The sequence below is a fragment of the Mesocricetus auratus genome, unplaced genomic scaffold (assembly GCF_017639785.1).
Source record: "Mesocricetus auratus isolate SY011 unplaced genomic scaffold, BCM_Maur_2.0 Super-Scaffold_100004, whole genome shotgun sequence".
Lineage (NCBI taxonomy): Eukaryota > Metazoa > Chordata > Mammalia > Rodentia > Cricetidae > Mesocricetus > Mesocricetus auratus.
The window spans coordinates 118,899,682-118,921,857 of record NW_024429189.1 but is presented as its reverse complement, the minus strand read 5'-3'; the positions used below and the strand labels follow the sequence as shown (position 1 = coordinate 118,921,857).

The window sequence follows — 22,176 nt, the reverse complement described above, 5'->3', positions numbered from 1 at the left end:
CGGCTCATCATGCTCCTCCCTTCCTTGTTACCCTCATTCTTCTTACCTCTGGGCCATTGCACGTGCCAGCCCTGATGTCCACCATGCGTTTTATTACCCCTCTGGACCACTCAGCAATCCCTGTGCCCCATCTGAGACATGAATTCTCCAGGAAAACCAGGAGTGTGCCCAGCGCTCAGCCCAGCACAGCACAGTAAACAGTGTCACACACAAATGGTGGCTCAGTCTCCACTGATCCGGACACTCACTGAGGCCACCTGCTCCACACACTCAGCCCCAGGCCAGGTCCTGTTCCACATATACTTGCTGCCACCTCCTCCAGGCCACAACCCTCCTGTGAGAGGCCAGGGGGTTCGTTCTCCTGCCAAGGCCAGCCTCAGGCCTTCATTGCCAGCCCCCACCAAGCGATGCTTCCTGCCCCTCCCGAGCAGCAAAGAGACTCAGAAGGCATGTGGCATAGATTCGAATCCTGACAAGCTTGGCTTGTGTCACCACAGCAAAGCCTGTTTTCCTGGTCAGGCGGCTTTTCAGGACTCAGTTTCCCCATCTACAGCAGGGGCATTAATGGAATTGCTAAAGACGCAGTCCAGGCATGAGTTATGCTACCATCTTTCTGCCTGCTTAAACTGAATTGGTGATGAAATCCGTCCTGGGCCACGAAACTGAAGACAGGACCTGGCATGCAATGCTTCTAGGAACAGAGCTTTCTGGCTTCATCCTCTAGGGTCCTTGCAGGCTCCACAAGGCCACACGGAGCATGAAGAAGAAATCCCAGGCGAGCTGTCTAAATCCCATGAGGGCCAGAAGGGCTCTGGAGTTGGAGTTCCCCCTTAACCAGAATGACTTTCTCTTCCCTTCAGTGAAGAGTGTGGGAGGTCGGGTAGGAAATATCTGGACCACGCCTGAAGCCCCAGAAGACCACAATCCCTCGTGGCCCCCTGAGTGAGAGCAACTGCCCTGTGTGGAGTACTGGGTTCTACCCAACTCGCTCTGGTTACCAATTTGGACCACACCTTCCCTTCCCTATGCTTCTGCCTGCACCTCTGTGCCATGGAGACACGAGGAGTGGCATTTGCAGTTGATGGTCCCATCTATGTCACTGGGCCTCCACTGTGTAAAATCCGACTCTCTACTGCCTGGCACCAAGGGACTGTGCCCCAGATGCTAGATAAGTGAACATATCTTCCACCACTTAAACTGAAGTAAAATCCAAGAATTCAAATATCTTTTTCTTCACCCGAGGAAGCAGAAGCCCATGTGACCTGCTGAGGGCCAAGCGTGGTGGCTGCCTTGGGGTGGTTTTGTCTCTCCTCCAGGCTCACTTACTGCCTGAGGCCAGCCCAGCCACAGAGGCTCTGAGGCTGGCCTGTCTCCTGGGGTCACCTTGACCATCCTGGAAGGATTAGTGCGGTGGAGACGCCAGGGAGATCACATGGACTTAGTGTCCAAAGGGCCCTTTGTCTAGAGCTACGCCACGAAGCGAGCACGGCGGAAGGAAGGGCATCCAGATCTCCCAGGAGGCGACTCACCCTGAAAGTTACCCAGCCATCAAGGGAGCCAAGTGTGTGCATGTGTGCTGGGTCACTCTGTTGAGACAGAAAACAGCCCCGGCTCCACCATGGCCTCCTCCCTTCAGCACTGGCCCCTTTGTGAATGGTCAGTTCACTAGGGCTGCCCATAGGGGGCACTCTTCACACCGTGTCCTATCCCCTAGACTAAAGGTGGAAGTTCAGAGCCAGGGAAGAGAGACTCTGAGTTCAAATCTTGACCTGTGTAGCCTTAGCTTGTCACTTAAAATCCCTGTGCCTCGGTTTCCTGTACAATTACTAGAAAGCAGGGCTAATCCAAGAAGTTGAGCATAAGAATGCAAAAGCACATTGGACTGTGCCTAGACCTGTGTGTGTGTGTGTGTGTGTGTGTGTGTGTGTGTGTGTGTGTGTGTGTGTGTGACAACAGCATCACAATGTCACAGGGTCACAGTTTACAGCCCAGGGTCAACAGGATCTTGTTTGAGTTGCAAACTTCCTGCTTCTGCCACTTAGGAGCTATCTGATATCAATTCTCAGAGCCTCCCTTACCCAATTGAAAACCAGGATGTGTTGGGGAAGTCCTGTTATTTGTCAATAAAGTACTGTTGAGCCTATAGAAAACCTAGATAGGAGGGACTAGGAGTCGAGGAGGATTCTGGGAAAGAGAAAGACAAGAGAGTTCGAGATGTAACCGCCATTGGGGTAGGAAGCCTGGAAACCTCTCCGGTAAGAGACATACTTAGATTAACAATTATGGGGTAATTACTTAAGTCAGAGCTAGCCAGTTAGAAACAAGCAAGGCCAACAGCTTCATAATGAATATAGCCTCCTGTGTGTTTATTTGGGACTGATGCGGCTCTAGAACCAGGCTGGAGCGGCAGAGCCCAGGCGACTGGCGGGGGATAAACCAAAGCGGCTAGCAAAAGAAAAAGCTTCACTTAACAAGGATGTGTAGCATCAGTTTTTCCATTACTCTGACAAAACACCTGAGGAAAACAATTTAAAGGAAAAGACATTCTTTTAGCTCAGAGGTCTCAGTCTGTGATCAACTGGCTCCATTGTTTGAGGCTACGGTGAAAGGACATGGAGAAGGAAATTGCTCACCCCATGCCACCATAGTGCCCTCTCTCTGGGGGTAGAGCTGAGTCCCGTGGAGACATGTCTTACTTAAACCACAGCAGCATGGAACCCCCACTCAGTCTGGGCCCTGTGGGGTTCAGTGTCCAGTAGGGTGGTAAGTGGACTCCGTCACTGACTTTGGGGAACTCTCGTCAAGTGTGATAATTAGGTCAGGTATCTTGATGTGGACACTAAGGGCTCCAATGGTGGGGACAGGGGTCCTGGCCTGACTCAGACAGAAGCTCCAGGAAGGGGCAGTCATGTGAAGGCCTGACCAGGTAGCTACTCACCCACACATGTCAGGCCCTCTTCCTAGCACCTGACGAGGCCTGACTTTAGCCCTCTGATGAACTGGATAAGAAACACGACTTCCTTGTGCCACAGACAAGCACCTGCTGTGGTCTGGATCCGCTCCATGTGTGATGTGGCACGTGGGGGGGGGAGAGGTGCCGGCTCCAGCCTCACGCACAGGTGAGTACCACTCCAGCAGACAAGTGTGGGAATGGTTCCTAGAGAAAGGGTCCTCTCCTCCCTCTCTCTCTCTCTCTCTCTCTCTCTCTCTCTCTCTCTCTCTCTCTCTCTCTCTCTCTCTCTCTCTCTCTCTCTCTCTCTCTCTCTCTCTCTCTCTCCTCTCTCTCTCTCCTCTCTCTCTCTCCCTCTCTCTCTCCCTCTCTCTCTCCTCCCCCTCTCTCTCTCTCCTCTCTCTCTCTCCTCTCTCTCTCTCCCTCTGTCTCTCTCCTCCCTCTCTCTCTCTCTCTCTCTCTCTCTCTCTCTCCCTCTCTCTCTCTCTCTCTCTCTCTCTCTCTCTCTCTCTCTCTCTCTCTCTCTCTCTCTCTCCTCTCTCTCTCTCCTCCCCCCTCTCTCTCTCCTCTCTCTCTCCTCTCTCTCTCTCTCCTCTCTCTCTCTCCTCCCCCCTCTCTCTCTCCTCTCCCTCCTTCCCACCTTCTCTATCTCCCTCTTCCTTTTTCTCTCCCTCTTCATCTCTTTCCTGCCTTGGGCTTTCTGTCTGGCATTATGGGATGGCACATCAAGAAGAATCCCAGCAGACAACAGCCCCTCCATCTTGGACGTCCTGTCCTCTAGAATGGTGAGCCAGTAAATTCTTGATCCTTGTAAGCCAGTCGGTCTTAGACATCCTGTTTCAGTTCATCAGCACCTATGGGAATATGAGGTGTCTGAGCCCCTTTAGCTGCAGACGGCGGCTGCCTGGACCACAGAGCAGGAGCTTGGACAGCTTCTCACCATGTACATTGGGCGATGCCTGAAAGATCAGTAAGGCTATTTTGCTAATCTTTTGTTGTTGTTGTTTAGTGACGAATTTGTTTGAGCAATGAACCCTAGGGGAGCCCCATCCCAGATGTGAGCAGTGCAGCCATTCCATAGGCTGGAGGTCCAGGGAGCAGAACAGAAAGGAGGAGGAAGGAATTCCTGACACACCCCCAGCACCATGATGTCTGCCACAGATGCAGTCCATAGCCGTGAAGCCAGCCTGCCACAGACTGAAACCTTCAAAAGCTTGAGCCCAAATAAACCCTATAAACTGTCTCCTGTAGAGATGTCACATGGTGAATGAAGCTGACCACTTCATGTGTCAAGAGCATTTGGCAGTGCTCTCTTTTTATGGGGACAACCCTATCCTCTCCTTGGTCAATGGGCATCTCTCCAGGGTAGGGCAAGCCTCACTCAACCTTGTTTCATGGAGTTCTAGCTCCTTTTCTGCTATTCATCCCTCAAAATCCAGCTCATATACCCTTCTGAGAAGTGTTCAAAACTCAGAGATACCAGTTCTGGAGGATGGAGAGTGACGATTGGATCACAGAGAGAGGAAAAGTCAGGAAGACATGACAAGGACCAGCTGCTGCCCAGGCCAGCCAGGTGAGTTGGGAAGCAGCACTCTGGGTCCCCTCATCTCTTAATGGTTCCTGCTTAGAATGAGGGAGGTCATTGGAGACCAAGACCTACGCTGTTCCTGCATCATTAGGGAATGAACCAGCAGGCAGGCACAAGACCAAGGACCAATTTATTGAAGCTGGGACTGAACCCAGGTGCTGTGTGCTTTCTGAAGTGGACCTGTGGCTTCCCAGCGGTTCCCTACTCCTAAATAATCAGAGCAACAGGGACAGAGGTCAGGTGGGCCCGGTTGGACAGGGGGCACTTATACTGTCACCAAGCAGGCTAGAGACTGGGAGGGAAACTGAGTGCAGACAGACAGGACTCTGAAGTGAACAGGAAGAGCAGTAGCCATACTGCCTCACGGCGCCACGGTCAGCACAACAGCATTCTGCAAGAACAGGGATTCTCAGTTAGGTCTCCAAGCCTGGGCCCTGCATATCCACCTCACCTCATGCCTGGCTGCCTGCTCTGAGACCCAGCATTAAATGAGGGGTGAGCAGGTGACCATGTCTGGTATGGGTCAGGTGGTTGCTGACTCAGACTTAAGTTCAATGGCCGTTTTTACGAATAACACACTGAACAACCATGACACCCTGGGCTTTCATCCTCAACTTTAAAATTAGTGCAGAGACCCTGTTCTTCTTATTTCTTAGCCTGTCCCAAGGCTCAGAAATGCGCTGATTTGAAGAGGAGGCCAAAAAAAGTGTGTTGAGGGAATGTCATAATCCATTAGTCATGCCTGCCATGGGCACAAGAGGAGGGAAGGTCGTAACAAGTGTTTTCTATCTGCGAACCAAAGAACTGTGATTCTCTGAGTATATCTGAGGTTCCTTCTTCAGGTCGGACATATCATAATTCAATAGACTTCTGTGATTGATTGACAATGTCTGCCATAGGCAAGGAAGGAAAAAGTGGAAATACATGTACTATATATTAGCTATCTTTGGGATGTGTGGTTTTTGTTTCTCTGAGCTATACAGAAATGATACAGAGGCATGTGAGACAGTGAGGCAGGGCATGTCCCTCAGACATGTCCAACATGTCTCTCCAGGCATAAATTGTCATCAGGGGTACATCCACCGGGAAGGAAGCTCACCTCAATGATAGCTATTTCTGAATTGGCGAAGTTGACATTGAGAATCTTAGGCAGGGGAATCCCAACCTCCAGGTGCTCTGTGAAAAAAAAAATGGTTGAAGACAAAGATGGGAATGTCTCAAGAACCTGATAGTGGACAGACATTTCTCTCTATGGGAACTCAGCTTCTCATTGGCAAACTCCTACTTACCCCACCATAACATCCAAACAAAGCAAAACAAAACCTGTCTTTTATAAGTCACATTTGTGGTTCCCCTTCAGCCACACCTCCTAGAGGTATCAGTCCCTGCACCCTGTGTGATTCTTGGTTGACACGACTGCTTTCCACTGGACAACGGGCACTTAAATAGGGTCCAGGTGAGGTTAACTCTGGAAGTCCAGAGCAGAGCACAATGGTGCTGGTCATTGCTGCATGAATGGAAACACTTGCATCTCTCTGGCCTCAGGAGTCTCATTGGAGCAAGGGAAAGAGGAGCAAATCAGTCTGCAATTCAGCCATACCATTGAGCCTCTGCACGTAGGTGGCCCGGACCACATCGCTTAGCCATTCTTCTAGACGGGATGCCTGCAACAAAGGATGGTGTGGGAGGGGCTTCGTGGGAAACAAGAGGCCTGGAAGCCTCCAGCAAGCCTGAAGTAACAGTTCCTGGACTGCGCTGTCTGCACAATAACACTAAAGGAGACTCTGTTCAATGCAGGCTTAGCCTAGGATCTTAGAAAGACATTCCCTTCTGGAAGCTTCTTTGGATTAGGATGGATGTGCCTGAGAAAGAGAAAGGAAATCTGTCCAGCTCCAATAGAACTGTGTGAAGTCAAACCTTAGAATTTAGACAGTTTAGGAGCCCTCAGGACATTCTAGAATCTGAGGCTGTCCCTGAGATTTCAGAACCTCAGAAGTTTGTGAGAAACAGGAGCCTTGGGGTTCTGTGGGGCTCTAAAATGCTAGAACTTCCTGGGCTCAGTATGTTGTGTGAAGTTCCAGATCTTTGGACTTGGTGAGCCTCTAAATGTTTACAAGTGTGAGTATCCAAGACCTTGGAAGAACACAGGATTGGCTTTCCTAAAATTAGCAGTGCCGTTTGTGCACGTGCGCGCGTGTGCGCACACACACACACTCCTCATACACCTCATACACACACACACACACACACACACACACACACACATGAACACACATACATGCATGCACACATATACATAGGTGCACAGGCAAACACAAGCATGAACACTAGCACACTTCCTGTTTTTCTGTCCTGATCTGCTGGAGCTGAGTCTACACAGAGGCAGCCATGACCTTGATTCAGCCCTCACTCCCACCCAAATGCTCTGCCCTCTGCCAAGCTCCTTCTTCCCAGAGACTTACATCAAAAGGTTGGGAAAAGGAGGAGGTCAGCTGGACATTCAGCCTGGCAGAGAGAAGAGAAATATTGAGAGGTCCTAGCTGCTCCTCACTTCCTGCTGAGAGTTGTTCACCTAGCTTACCCTGGCCAACCCCAATCATGGCTTTCCAGGGCAGGAAACAGGACTCAAGCCTAGTTCATCTCTCTCCAGCCTTGGCCCAGGGTCTCTGTTTTCCTCCCTGTGAAATAGCCTAACAGGCCTTTTCACTTCCCTTCAGACCCTCCTAGGGGGCTCCCAGCTGTCTGTGTGTACCAGTGAACGTTCCCTAGCCTGACACTGCACATGGTCTCTGCATCCAGCAGGTGCTCACTAACAGCTGTGCACACCAGAACAAACCTAGACCTCCATCTTCACCTCTGGAGTGCCGTGGCATCAACTGCCACCAGGAGGCAGAGATGAGCAGGCAGCGGACCAGGTTGAGGGGAGCAGCAATGGAGCCACAGGGAAGTTGTGGGTACCAAAGCAGGGAGTGCAATACTGAGTGCTGTGACTCAGGACAGGCAAATCTCAAAGACATCTGGGAAAATCTCTACTGCTGGGACAGAGGGCAGACAGACCTCATCACAGCCATGGCACCAGCTGGAGAGGGAAGTCTATCGCTTGAGTCTAGGCTACAGTGAACTTTACAGACTATAAAGTGCTGTGCTGGGAAGTGTGTGAAAGTATGAGGATGGTCTTCTGCCTGCATCTTGGCTGTTGGGATTCTCTGGATGCCCAGTTAACACGGGGCAGGAGATAAAGAATCTAAGGAAGGAGTCTGTACGAGGCAGAAGCATCTGCCAGCGCTCCAGAGCTCTTGTCCCAGTCGTCAGCCTCAGGCTGATGGCACAGGGTGCAGTCTCCATGTCCTGGGGCAGGCTCGCTGCCAGGGTTGGTCTCCAAGCATAGGGAGCAGTAGAGGGGCTAGTTAAGGCCACCTACTCTGAGTCCTACTGCTTGATCTGCAGTGATCACCGCATCCCCTCCCTGTGGGCCCTACAGTGAGACAAATCCATTAAATACTCAGCTCAGTAATGCCCACCAAGTGACCCCTATCTTAGTCAGTTCCTGATTCTTTTGTCTAGAGGGAGTGACAAGGTCACCCTAGGGCCCCACATTACCGTTGCAGGGACAGGGTTATGTGCAGCTTGGTACTGGATGGAGCCAGCTGGGCATTTAGAGTCATAACCTGAGGAGAAGAAAGGGCACATGTTTGTCCCTACTCTGAGAGGTATAGGGATAGTTGCCTAGATGCCAGAAGAACTCTGACTATTCCTGCCGGGGGGCTGCTCTGGTCCTACTGTGTGGCAGGAACTGCGGGCATTCTGGGCTGCAGACCTTGGAGAGACTGGCTGTTTAACCCATGGGGGATCTAGAGACTCCCCAGGGCACTTGAGCTAACCTAGGAAGATAACAGAGGAGACAGGCAGGGCAGGTAGAACACAAGGCATGCTGGAACCAACAGGCTGAGGTGGGCGGCTGGTTCTCCAGGAGACACTGAGCAGAGGCAGGCCATTGAGGAAGAACTCCCAAGACCTGAGGAAACAGTGTGGGCCCACTGGACTAGAAAAGGGTTGGGGGCTAGTAGGAACTGGCTGAACAGTTAGGCTTAGTTCAGAGATGATGTGGGGGGGGGGGGGTCTTGCTGTGGCACATGGGGCTCCCCACCCTCCTGTCAACCACTCACCCCGTTCATCTGGAAGAGGGCTACAGGACTTCCTTGAGGGACAGCAGACAGCACATGAATGGTCACTGGGATGGAGACTGTGGCCTTCTGGCTCTGCAGCACGACCATGGGTGCTTTTGTCACCCGCAGTGAGAGCAGGAGGTGCTGACCAGGGGGCAGCTTCCCCAGGGCCTGGGAGAGACAAGAAAGGCACACAGGGCACAAAGGCAGCTTAGATGCCCCATGTCAGAAACAGTCGGTCAGTCAACAAACACACTGACCATCCACTAGGTAAAAGGTTGGCATCAAAGTTATAGCATGATCTAGGATAGCAGGCACTTGGCCCCATCAAGGTGGCAAGACTCTAATCCGGGCAGACAAAACCTTCCCCAAGCAAGCTGGATATGGTGACACACATCTAAAATCCCAGCAATTGGGAGATAGGAACAAAAAGATCAAGAACTAAAGCTAGCCTTGGCTAAATAACAAGTTCAGGGTCAGTCTGGGCTACCTGCATCCCTGTATCAAAAAAAAAAAACCCTGCTACAACCTGAGGGCCCTCCTGGTTCTCTGCAACTCAACCCCTAGTGCACCCTCCTCCTGCCTTCAAGAGGTTCTCCTGAGTGTCCAGCCTCAGCCCCTCCTCTCTTGAGCCTCCTCTGCCCTTTAGCCCAGAGACTCTGAGAGGTGTGTTCTCCCCCTTGCTGGAATCATCCCCTTCATGGACTCACAGACCTTGTCCTCCACAGCCAGTTCAGCGGCCACACACATCTTCTGTCCCTCTGTTCAACCCCTCTAAGACACTGCTGCTCCTCTAAGATCCCTAAAGTGCTAGCAGTCATTTCAACGTGGTATGGTTTCTGATTCTCCCAGCAGGATAGTGGTGAGTCCAGTCTCAGTTGAATTACAGGGAAGCTAGGCCCTGGGATCATATACTAATGTCTGCTATTCCCACCTATGACCCTTCTCCTTTGTCTCTCCGGGACAGAGAAGAGCAAGAGCCGGGGACATCTTCAGGTCTGGAGGACCCTTGAGGGTGGATCTCATGGTTCCCTGTGTTGATAATTCAGTAACTCAGGAATTTTGGCTTGGGCCACTGGTCTTCAGATTCCAGCATGTGGGTGTCTTGGATGGGGGTGGTGGCATGTCTCTGTTCTAAACTGCTGGGTTATCCTGATTTCCATCATTTCTCAAAGCCTGGGTGTCACTGGGACACACAGAATGCTCTAATTGTGTGTTTCCTTCTACTGAGTATCCACTGAGTAACTGGAAGGAAGTTGTCTGGAAGGACCACAGCAATCAGTGGCCTGGGAAGACTCTTGCTCTCTGTCCACTGGAGGGGCTGTGGCCACTGAACTCAGGTGGCTTCTGGGACACTCTGGTTCTTTCCTTCCCTAGCCAGTTGTGCTATCAGGAAATGATATGGTTGTTAGTACTCCACACTTTAGTATGAATTTGGACTCAATATTAGCCATGGGTATCTAGAGAGATGCTCTGGGAAATATTCTGGAGTCCATTCAGATTCATGTGGAAAGAGCCACACCAATGCAAACCCTAAGAAGACCACTCACCTCGGGAGCCAAAGCTGCCAGGTCAGTAGTTGTCAGTGGGATATTTCTGGGAACCTGGAAATAAGAGCAAACAAGAGGTTGGTGGAGAAGGAAGGAATCCGTGGGCACATGTGCAAGACAGAAGGGTATGTCCCTCCCACCTCTGCTCACCTCAGACATTCCACCTATTCAGTGATGACTGTGCCTGACCTGTACCAGGCACCAGATGTGTGTGGAGAGCTTGTCCCAGCTTCCCTTGCATGGCAGCTCAGCAGCTGAGCTAAGACTACCCTCACTTTATACAAGGGATGCAAAAGCTCTGCGCAGGGTCTATCCTTAGCTAATGGCAGGGTTGTGAAGGATGTGCAACTGAGCCATCTGTTATCAGACCCCTCTCGTTCCTGCCAGACCATATCAGAAAGCACAGGCTTGACCCCAGGGGCTCGTATCCATCACTCCTATGACCACTCATGAATATGGCCATTTCCAGGCTTTATACGACATGAGGTTCATTTTAGCTCTAACTAAACGTTAAGAAATATGATCACACTGGGTCACCATGGTCCTGCCAGGTTGCTAAGCAATAAGTGATCCCACATGAAGCTCTTATCAGAACAGATCTGTCCACACTCTGTCCCCAGGGCTCCAGGAGAACTCTCAGGCTCAGCCAACACAGAAGTTGTGTTCTGGCAGGACCTTTCACCACAATGCTCACAGCCGCAGCCATGGCCATTCAGTGACACATGTTGTGAAATATTCCTTTACACTGTGTGAAGATGTGTCACTGTGATCAGTTTAACAAAGAGTTGGAGGACCAACAGCTAGGCAGGAAGATATTGGGCAGGACTTCTGGGATGAAAAGGACTTAGATAAGAAGAAAGATGGGGTCATCAGTCAGACACGAAGAAAGCAGCAGAGCAGTATGGAGAGATGAGATAATGGGTCATGTGACCGAATGTAGATTAAAATAAGTGAGTTAATTTAAACTATAAGAACTAGTAGGAGGCCTAAACTAAGGACAAGCTTTCATAATTAATAATAAGTTTCTGTGTCACTATTTGGGAGCTGGCAGTACAGGAAAAGACTTGCTACATATGGTTCCCAGTGTATCTTTCTCCTTTCTTCCAGTCCCTAAATAATGACACACGGACTTATTATTAATTATGAAAGCTCAGCCTATAGCTAAGGCTTGTTTTAATCCACATTCTACCATGTGGCTTTTTACCTTTCTTTTATTCTGTACCTCTGACTTGTTTTGTATCTCCTGGTGACTCCTCAATTCCTTCCTCTTCCTCTCTCTCTACCCAGAAGTCCCACCTATACCTCCTGTCTAGCTAAAAACCATTCAGCTCTTTATTAAACCAATCAGAAGACACCTTAGCAAAGACACCTCTTTACAATGTAAACAAATATTCCACAATAGACATATTTCCCTCCTTCAGACTCTGCCTTATCTCTAACTAAAGACTTCTACCTCTGTCCCTGGGAGATCCCTCCCCACCCTACATGAGGAGATAGGCCAACCCTCTTGCCTGAGCCTAAGCTGTATATGAGGCCTCCACATAGCTCAGAGCTCACTGCTCCAGGTAGGCCTGAGACCAAGAAAATGCCTCTGATGGGACTTCTAGAGGCCAGGCCTTCCAAGTTGCTGGGACAACGAGGGGCCAGCACAGAATCAAGGAGGTCCCAGAAGCTATATAACCAAAGTGCAGGTGACCTTTGGCAAAGTTGAACCCTAGTTGGATTTTGGTTTTGGTTTTGTTTTTATTTTGCTCCAACTCACATCTACTCCTAAGAAAATAGACAGGTCCATTCCTGCGTTAGTGTAAAATAGCTTACACTCAAGAAAGGTTCATCTGGTGCAAGGATGAGAGGAAGGCCGGCTTCACTCTCTGTGCCAGTTCTGGCTGCTGGGGGTGGCTTTCTGGAGGACTGTGTTTTGAAGGCTTCAGAAGTGCCATGAAGATATGAAGGATTATGGACATCCTCCTCTAGGACAGGGTGGATGGCAGTGTGTGTGTGTGTGTGTGTGTGTGTGTGTGTGTGTGTGTGTGCGCGCGCGCGTGTGTTCCAAACACCCCAACCCTCGCTTACAGAGAACAGGCTAGGACAGGGTGGATGACAGTGTGTGTGTGTGTGTGTGTGTGTGTGTGTGTGTGTGTGTGCGTGTGTGTTCCAAACACCCCAACCCTTGCTTACAGAGAACAGGCTAAGCAAGGCTGTGAATGACTATGGGAAACACTCAGCACCAGCTTTGCCAAGGTCTGGTAGCAGTGTCCCTACCCAGCATCCCCATATCCTGGGAACTCACCATCTCAGGGGTGATGTCTAGGTCAAGGGCACCATTGGTCTGCAGGAGCCCAAACACAGTGTTGAAGAGGTAGAGTGGGACAGTCACTTGGGAGGTGTGGTCCTCCTTGGGGGGGATCTTGACTGGGAGGCGTGGCTTGGGGAAATCAATGACATCACCAGCTATGCTCTTCACAATGGGCTATCAGGCAAAAGACAGAGACAGGAAGGTCTGTGACTGCTCAGCCTCCTGGCCTTGCCCAACAATCTCCATCCGCCTCTGTGGTTCCCTCATGAACCCTGCTGCCTTGTCTTGGGACACTCACATTCACGTCCAGTTCAATGTACTGGTTGGAGATGAGGGGCAGTGTAGCCAGAGTGAACTCCACAGACCCCAGAGGCCCAAGGGGTACCAGGCCTGCAGGAAAGAGGACAGACATTATGACCTCAACCCAGGCACCAGGAATGGTCCCACTGTCATTTATTGAGCACCTACTGCATACTGACCTTTAACACAGAACGCATTTGCTTGCTGCTGTTACCCCATGTCACCCAGCTGGTGGAGGTCCGCAGCCCACGGCCACACAGAGTGGCAAAGCCTGTGTTCCTGTTTTTAGGCCTGCTGTGGCTGGCCCATGCCTGCCATGCCTCTTTCCCAGACTCCCTGATGGAGGTGTGGCTAACGCCCAATCCTGCCCTGTGCCTTCTCATACTTCCCCAAATATTGAGGCCTCCACAAAGCAGGATGGAGTCACTGGGCTGCATGGTCATGGCTGCCATGCTGAAGCCCTCTGAGCCTGTGGCTTCCATATCCAGAGAGAACCTTTGCCTCCTGTTTCAGCCCCAAGTGCTCAGTGAGTGTCTGTCTGTCTGAGGCTCACCCTGGGTGGTCAGTGTCTGTCTGTCTGCAGCAGACCGTGGGTGCTCAGTGAGTGTCTGTCTGTCTGAGGCTCACCCTGGGTGGTCAGTGTCTGTCTGTCTGCAGCAGACCGTGGGTGCTCAGTGAGTGTCTGTCTGTCTGTGACAGACCATGGGTGCTCAGTGAGTGTCTGTCTGTCTGAGGCTCACCCTGGGTAGTCAGTGTCTGTCTGTCTGTGACAGACCCTGTGTACTCAGTGAGTATCTGTCTGTCTGCAGCAGACCGTGGGTGCTCAGTGAGTGTCTGTCTGTCTGCAGCAGACCGTGGGTGCTCAGTGAGTGTCTGTCTGTCTGCAGCAGACCGTGGGTGCTCAGTGAGTGTCTGTCTGTGGAAACTAGAAGGTGGAGATCTCAGATGTGGCTGCTCTGAGGCCCCTCATCCTATGGCAGCTGGGATCTCCCTAGCACCCCTTCCCAGGTCTCCATCCTGGAGATTCTCCAGTGATCTCCCCAAAGCGGAGTAAACAGTCTGAGGAGGAGGTATTCCCGGTATCCCCACTCCCCTCAGTGGCCACCTGCTCAATGTCGTGGGAAGGCAGACAGGAGAAAGGATCACAGAGGAGGCACAGGACCCAACTTACTCAGCGTAGCCCCCAAGAGTTCGTTCACCACACTCAGCACGCTGTCTACCACAGGGCACAGCTGTACAGGAGGAGACAGAGGTCACTGGAGAGATAAGGGTGCATCCTGCTTGGGACAGGAGACAGCTGCCTTTCTCCAAAATGGCTGGTTCTGTGGCACTGAGGCTCGAAGCAAAGCAGAGTATGGAGACAGGCAGGGGATGAGGGTGGGGAGGGCACACATGGGCATCCTATCTCTGTTATGTGAACCCCATTAAAAAGTGCTAAAGGTTGCTGGGGACATGCAGTGGAGATTACCGGGGTCACTCAAGCAAGGCCAGAGCGGCTACTATTCCTAGTCCATCCTGCCACCACAGTGTGGAGCCAGAAGGCCTGAGGTCAGAAGCCCCAGGGTACCTCATCTTCTCTGCCATTCAAAAGACCCATCACACCCTGCCTACACTCGCTGAACCCTGTGCTGTGAGCGCATCAAGCAGGCACTTTGCCACTCCAGCCCAGCGTCTCAGTCTACAGTTGGGCTCAGAGACGAAGGAAGGGCTACCTGCCAAGGTCACAGTCATTGGAAGACACATAAGACAGAGTTGAGACAAGACTGGTGCCCCAAGCTCCGGGTCCGCACTGGGAGGAGGAGGAGGACCGCAGGCAGCCAGCTGGGCGCCCTGCAACTCTGGGCAGCCCAGGAGGAAGAGTAGACAGAGAAGCAACAGCACAACGCTGACTCAAAACACAACGCCACCCAGAAAAGCAGCCAAGGTCTCTGGTGAAAGTGCTTCCAGCACACAGCACGGGTGCCCACACACATCCCCAGAGTCCAGGATGAACCTCCTGGAGTCCCCCAGGCATGTCCCTCCCCTCCCACGGCCACACGGCTGCCTTCAGTTCAGGGTAGACTATCCATCCAATTCCACCCACACAGTTCCCCTCACAGCGTCTCAGGGGTGGCAGCCAGCTGCCCTCGGCAGCCTGGGCGGGGGTGGGGCATACTCACCAGTCCAGGCAGCACTTTGCACAGTGTCTGTTCTACAAGCCCAAAGATCGGCGTGGGCAGCAGCCTGGTTGGAGGAGACATGAAGGTAGATGGCAGGGCAGGTGGACCAGGCGCTCCGCCTTTCTCCTGTCTTTCTTTTATGTGGTTGGCTGGGATTTGGGGGGCCTGTGTTTAAGCCCTGGCCCTGCCTTACCATGGCCCACCCAAGGCTTTAGCCTCCCTGGCTAGACAGTCCCACCCTATCCTACACCACTGCTGGATTAGAGAGGAGTCCATGCATGCCTACTATGCAGCCTGTACTCCAGAGTGTCTGACCTGTCTCACCCAACAATTGTAGGCAAGGGTCATTTGCATGTGCAGCAATGTCTGGCTTAGCATGGGGCTCAATAAACAATGAATGAATGAATGAATCAATGAATGAATGGGTAGATGGCCTGAGGATACACGATATTAGTTGGTCTCACGACTGCATGAATACCATGAAGGTACAGGGTCACGCCCTACAAAACCATATTCCAAGACAGCAGCAATAACCTAGGCTTACCACCCCCAGAACATCAGAACAGACACTGGAATTTAAGGAGCCCAAAGCCCCCATCCTTGTTAAAGCCTCTACAGAGAACCTATTATTGAAGCTAAAAAGCCAGCAAGGTTGGGGAGCTTGGCCTAGAATGAAGACAGTGCCAGGGAGACACCAGAGGAGTGGACCAGGGGAGGGCAGTGCAGTGGTCAGAGACCAACATCTAAGCCTGCCTCATCTGTGTGGGAGAAACCTTGGACAGGCCCCTCACCCTGTGTGGGACTCTGCCGTCTCCCTGGAGTGAGGCCAGGCGAGTGGGTGCCCTACGGAAGGGGTGGGTGTTAAGATGTTTGCAGATGCACACAGGAGACACTGGGAGAGGCGAGTGGGTGCCCACAGGAAGGGGTGAGTGTGAAGGTGTCTGCATATGCACACAGAAGAGACACTGAGATCCCAACATGGAGCAGTGGTTCCAGAGTCACACAAGTCAGAGGCAAGGCTGAATCTCGTACATGCTGACAGCAGGGACAGAGATTCTGGGAGGCAGGGAGCCCTGAGCAGGACCCTAGACACAGGAGATAGGTGTCACTCTGCAGTAGATGTATTGTGAGCTATGGCTTGGTTCTCGTGTCTGGAACAAACCCTGGGACTTCAGGGCAGCATGACATTCTCAGGCAGAGCTGGGAGACAGGCGCCCTGTCCTGGATGTGTACAAACTGGTCCCAAGCCAGAGACTCACCCTGACATCAGACTGATGTGGCCCAGTAGCGTGTTGCAGCGCTTAAGAACCAGGATGGGTGTCCCCCGTGGACTCATGCCCAGCGCCACCTTCGATGACACATTCACCTCTGCGGCCAGCTGCAGGAGGCCCACCAGGGGACTGCAAGACTCCCATAGTGAGTATGACCTGCCTCCCAGAACTTCCCCATCTCACCATGCCTACTCCATCCTTGGGCCTGGATTGCAGGGGGCCTGATCCCCAGGCATCTATACTCCCCTCTCCCCCACCTCAGGCAGTGGAGGGAGGCCTGGGAAATACCATGGAAGCCTGGGGAATAGAGTGGGGCCCAAGAGAAACAGAATGGGAGTCTTTAGGGAGGGAGTAGGGTAGAGGAAATGGGGGAAACAGTGAATGGGGGCTCCCAGGAGAGCACTCACCCAGAGCCGTGCAGGCTAACCTTGGTGTGCAGGCTCAGCTGCACCCCGAACCCTGGCAGCAGCTTGATTGACACTTTGGGCAGAGTAAGTTCCTCTATCTTCAACCTTGAGGAGAGGTGGAGTGGGCTGGTCACTCCTACATACACCAGGGCCGTGGCAGACCCTGACCAGCAGATTCCTGGTATGGTCCACATGCATTACAATTGGAGGTCCTATCCTATTTTGCAGCCTTGGCCCTAATTAGGTCTCTGCCTGTGACATTGGACCCCATATAGATAACACCCTACAAGAGTTTTTTTTTTTTTACTATCTTTCCAGCTCTTTCTCACTATTCCTGTCTGGAGCACCCATTCCTGACTCTCTTCCAGCTAGCTGAGTCCTCCTGGGTCTCCTGATTTCAACCAGACATCCCCTCATCCAGGAAGTCCTCCATCCTGGTTCTCCGCCTGCAGCCTTATAGCCCTGCCATATTAGGCTTTGACACAGTCTACAGCTCCTTGAAGCAAGGGCGATGTGAGATTCATTCAACCATTGGGGTATGGAGAGATGTGGAATCTAATAATGGTGATAACATTTATTGAGTGCTCACTCAATACATGGTTCTATTTGGCCTGCTGCACACATATTAATGCTATCCTGATATCATGGCATCCAACCAAGATGCTTCATAGCCCGGCTCTGTGGCTATCTGTGACTGGAGAAGTATCACATTGCTGCCGTGTCTCAGTGTCCACACGTGTAAAACCCAGACAGTGACAAGTCTGCCTCAGAGTGACTTGGTAAAGCTGAGGTCTATCAGCCATCACCGGCCCCCTTTGTAGATACAGGTGCTATTTGGGGACCAGGCCCCATCTCCTCTGTCATCACAAGCCTATGCTTCTCAACTGACTGACTGCCCTGATTCACTCCAGCCATGGCCCAACAGCATGGGCTGCAGTCATACACACAAACATGGTCCCCTGTGGGAGCCCACAGTCCCCTCCACCACTGAGTGAGCACAGTGAGGACCTTCCCTTTGGGGCCTCTACCCACTCACCTGTGGAGGGAGTTGACACTTGTCCCATTTCTGCATTTGGCAGACCAACTTACCAGCAGTGCTTAGGGTCAGCCAGAAACTCCTGCTGGTGACTATTCTGCTAAAAGTATTAACCACCTGTTCATTTCTCGCATTCTAAAATTATTGCAAGGCCCTATTTATATGATGAGGGCATCCCGATGAACAACCTAGATGGGACTTATTCCCCTCCTTGGTTTTATGATCTACTATGGTGACAAAGACAAGCCAATGAAATGTACGGTGTGTACTGAGTGTCCCCTAGAGACCCTGGAGTGTAGAGGGGCTGAGGAGGAATCCAGTGGGACCAGCGTCTTCTAAGGAGACACACAAAAGAGATGAGGGAAGGAGCCAGAAAAGCCTGGGTTAGCCCAGCAAAATCAAGTAATCTTCCCAGGGTCACACAGCAAGTAACTACAATTGTCTCCAGCCATAGCCCCTAGAGACAGTGGCATAAGGCGATCCATGCCATACCAGGGTCAAGGTCATTATTTCCACCACCTTCCTGCACCACCCTGTCTGCCTACCAGTGATCACAGTCCCTTGACTCCCTTCCCAGTGGCAAAGGGGACAAGCCTTCCTGCAGAACCCTACAGAGCCCTGAGGCCTCACCCTGAGAGTTCCTCCACAAGACTGAAGATGCCTCCATAGCTCAGCAGGCCGCCACCTCCAAGCAACCCTCCTGCGCCCAGGAGGCCCTGATTCACTGATGTCACTGTTCCCAGCACGTTTTGTAGAATGGGACCCCCAACCAGCGAGTTCTGGATGGCTGCAGAGAAGGTAGGAAGGAGGAAGATTCAATAAACTCGTCTTCCACGCTGAGGACCTGGACTGAGGCTGTTGCCTTTTCCTTTGAGCTTCAGAAGCTGTTTCCGCTAGGATTGACATATCAAACTCAAAGGGTGGGAACTCCTCCCACTGGCCCCACTTATGGTACCCAGGGAGTGCCAGGAATAAATGAACACACCCCCTGGCAATCCCTACATCTAAAGACAAGACAAAAAAATACCAAAATGGGGCAGACACTTGGCCAGTGTCAGAGCAAATATGATGTGAGTGCCATGAATTAAACTTGGACGCCAGGTCCCAAGGTTACCCTGCAGCTGGAATGCATAGTAAAATCGGAGATTTGATGGCCATGAGTAACCCCAACCTTGAGGTCCACAGCCTGACTCTGTGACTGCGGGAAGGGCAGAGTGGAGGAGCGCCACTGTGGGTAACCCTGCACTGTCCCTGAGATGGTCACCCCAAAAACATGAGGTGAGGCTATGACCCAGCCAGTCCCTTCTCCATGCCTGTCTCCAGCCCCAGGCAACTCCACACAGCCCAGTGTCCGCTCAGAGGAAAGGGCATCAGTGGCTACTGGAGGAACTGGGGAGCAAGGCCAAGCCAGAGTGCGTGCTGCTGGCTCCTCCAGGGTCCTCACGGGAAACAGCAGAACATGCCAGCCGAGTGCCGACAGTCTCAGCCCGACCTGTCTCTCATGCAGACAGTTGCGGTGAGCTCCCTCCCAGCCTGCCCACCTGCCCCCGACTCACCTTTGCCCAGTTCATCCTTGTCAATCCGAGCAAGCGTGCCCACTGTCTCAAGCAGCCCCAGGCACGGGGTGGCAAGGCCCCAGAGCAGAAGCAAGGTGTACACACCCAGCATCGTCAGCTGCACACCTGGGGGATGGGGAAGACTTTACCAGGTCTGCACACACAGCCTGTCGCCTCAACTCTCCGTCCCTGTCACTGCTGCTTTGGAACCCTCTTTCCTTCCTGGACAGCCAGGTGTGACTTTATTCCTGCCCTATTTATCCAGCCACCACATAAGGGAAGCGTTGCATTGCCCAGCATAGCTTCCAATGCCTGCACTGGATCTCTTTGGGCAGGTGGGAAAATTGAGGACCAGAAAGGGGAGGGAGCTCAAGCAAGACCTACTGTTCCAGTCTGAGTCCACGTGACTTAAAAGTTGTCATGTGGCGCTGTAAGCCTGGCAGGGTCTGGTGTAAACACTTCAGCAACACCGTCCATGACAACAGGGAGGGAGCTCGGGCTCCGGGTTGCTTTTTTGCTGGCTGCCAGTGTCATTTCAGAGGAGTGATTGGTCAGAGCCTAATGTATCCCTCCTGCCCACCTCTATTCCAGCCGTCACTGAAACGGAAATGGGGTGACGGCAGGGCACAGATAGCTGGTTATAACTGTAAATCCACAGGGCTGATTTCTCTTTAGGTGTACCACCATCTATCCCCTCACACCAGACACCCCTCAGTGGCTCCCACTGCCCAAGGGGTCCTCACCATTACCCCCAAATCTCTTGCATCATCTTACTTTTAAATATACTAAGTCCTGCCCCACCCCAGGGCCTTTGCACGTGTTATTCCAGTTGCTAGGAAGTCTGTGACCCCTCATGGCTGACTCCTAGTGTGTCAAGTCCGCTGCCTTCTGGAAGAGGCCCCTCCCCTTGCCTTGTCTGGAGAATTCTACCAATCACTGGGATATTTACTTTGAGGCACTGCTCACAAGTTGCATTTATTCAAATGTGTCCATATTCTTGCTGTCCAACTCTGTAAGTTACAGGAAGGAGGGAACTGTGTCTTGGGCCCCAATGCAACTCCCATGTGCATTGGAAGGGCACCTGTCATGGGGTGAGGGTAGAATCAAGTAGCTCTTCACTCGACAGGCTACAGGTTCTAGTACAGACTGAGTAAACCCAGAGCAGACACCTTCTTCTTGGCACAAAGGTGCCCGATGGGCAGCACATGACCCAGCAACAAACTTGACTGTGCATCCTATTTACTAAGATGAGGTCCTGAGTGGCCTTTTCATTTTAGGGTCTCTCACAGGAGGAAATACCAGGACGGTAGGAAGCCAGTGGGGTCCCACCATTTAGAGAAAGAGAAGCTAGCCTGAAACTCTGTCCATTGGTGACTTGGGCCCTAGCCCAGCTAGCCCTGCAATGGTCTTATATAGCAAGAACCCCAGATTTGTAAGATGGGGGAGTTCTTTCTCCTGCCCTCCAGTTACTCCCAGACCCCTCTCCCTTCTGAGACTGATTTGCTCTGTGTCCATTATTCAGATAGGAAAGCAAGAGTCACTGGGTCTGTGGAGGGAATAGGATGGGACCAGGTCACCTGGGGCCACCTGGGGCCACCTGGGGGCACCTGGGGGCACCTTACCAGCCTGTTCCTCCCTCTCTGCAGGTGGGTTCCCAGCCTTCTGTCAGCTCCTCCACACCTGAGCCCAGGGGCGGCCCTTATATATCCACAGCAGCTCGAGTACACAAAGGGGCACAGACGCCAGAAACCCGTCAGTGTGTCATGTCAGGAGCAATTGTGGTTTTCCCTGAAGGCCTGAACTAAGCCTTCCTTCTGTGGGGGAGCCAGGGGCTGGGGTCAGTGCCCATGGGCAGGAAAAATGCATAGGGGCCACAGACACCAGCCCCTCTGCCCAACTAGGGTGGGTGGGACTCTGGCAGCCCCATAGAGTTGTCTTCATGTCCCCAACAGCCACCCCAGTGGCACAGGATCCACCTTGCCTCCCTTGCCCACCCTCTAAAACAGCCTGGAGGGAAGGAAACTGCTTAAAGCAACTGGACCCTCTTGATCTCTAGTCCATCCACAGGCCAACCACGGAGAAGTCCACAGGCCTAGCATGGAGAAGTCTATAGGCCAACCATAGAGAAGTCCACAGACCTAGCATGGAGAAGTCTATGGTTCAACCATGGAGAAGTCCACAGGTCTAGCGTGGAGAATTTCACAAGCCAACCATGGAGAAGTCCACAGGCCTATCATGGAGATGCTAGGGAGTCCCGTAGGAGTCATGGAGGCCTAGCCAGCAGGCTACAGTGTGTACCCCAGGTCTGTGGTTGTTTGGGGGGTTGCTGGTTTGTTTGTTTGAGACAAGATCTTTCTGTAGTCCAGGATGGCATGGAACTTGTGACCATCCTGCCTCAGCCTACCCAGTATCTGGATTACAGGTGTAAACCACATGCCTAGATGGCTTCAACCTTCATATGCACTCAGATCTGCTGGACTCTATACTGAATGAGGTACCAGCCCTGTTCCCTGGGCCTTCCTGTCTGAGAGCTTGTGGCAGTCAAGGTGACCTCCACATGTCTGTGGTGTCTCCTTCAGGGAGATGAGGAAGATCAACCACACTCACCTGGTTACTCACAGCAATGCTGAAGTTGGAACCCACCTTCTTCCTGATGCAGACCTGGCCCGTTCCTCCACCGAAGAAAGGGACCCTGGGTTCTAAGTGTGTGGCTTGATGAACTTTTAAACTGGGTATTCCCAAAGCCCCCTGGTGTCCCCTCCAAATCATGACTCACCAAAGTGGACCACTATCTTGACACAGTGGATGGGGTATTCCATACAATGGTATCTACATCCTTTTGTGGGTTCCCTCCTCCTCCACCTTCCATGTCCACGTAACTTCACGTGGCCATGTGG

At 52.2% G+C, this 22,176-nt stretch overlaps 1 protein-coding gene and 1 long non-coding RNA gene across 2 annotated transcripts; both read right to left on the bottom strand.

The window, feature by feature from the left end:
- Window positions 1–2,479: 2,479 nt before the first annotated feature.
- On the bottom strand, window positions 2,480–3,190 carry LOC121140271. The gene is made up of 2 exons (XR_005877060.1): window positions 2,939–3,190; window positions 2,480–2,515 (listed from the first exon to the last, which is right to left on the bottom strand). It is a non-coding gene; the product is annotated as an uncharacterized LOC121140271 (long non-coding RNA).
- A 1,461-nt stretch (window positions 3,191–4,651) lies between these two features.
- LOC101839785 (BPI fold-containing family B member 3) lies at window positions 4,652–20,944 on the bottom strand (the record flags this gene model as incomplete). Its single annotated transcript, XM_040746536.1, has 16 exons — window positions 4,652–4,929; window positions 5,638–5,714; window positions 6,139–6,202; window positions 7,001–7,043; window positions 8,139–8,206; window positions 8,705–8,875; window positions 10,255–10,308; window positions 12,545–12,724; window positions 12,849–12,940; window positions 14,022–14,082; window positions 15,010–15,073; window positions 16,269–16,409; window positions 16,688–16,792; window positions 18,354–18,510; window positions 19,280–19,405; window positions 20,902–20,944. Coding segments are annotated over 16 exons (1,476 nt in total), but the record flags the coding sequence as incomplete, so codon positions are not given.
- Between the last annotated feature and the right edge of the window lie 1,232 nt (window positions 20,945–22,176).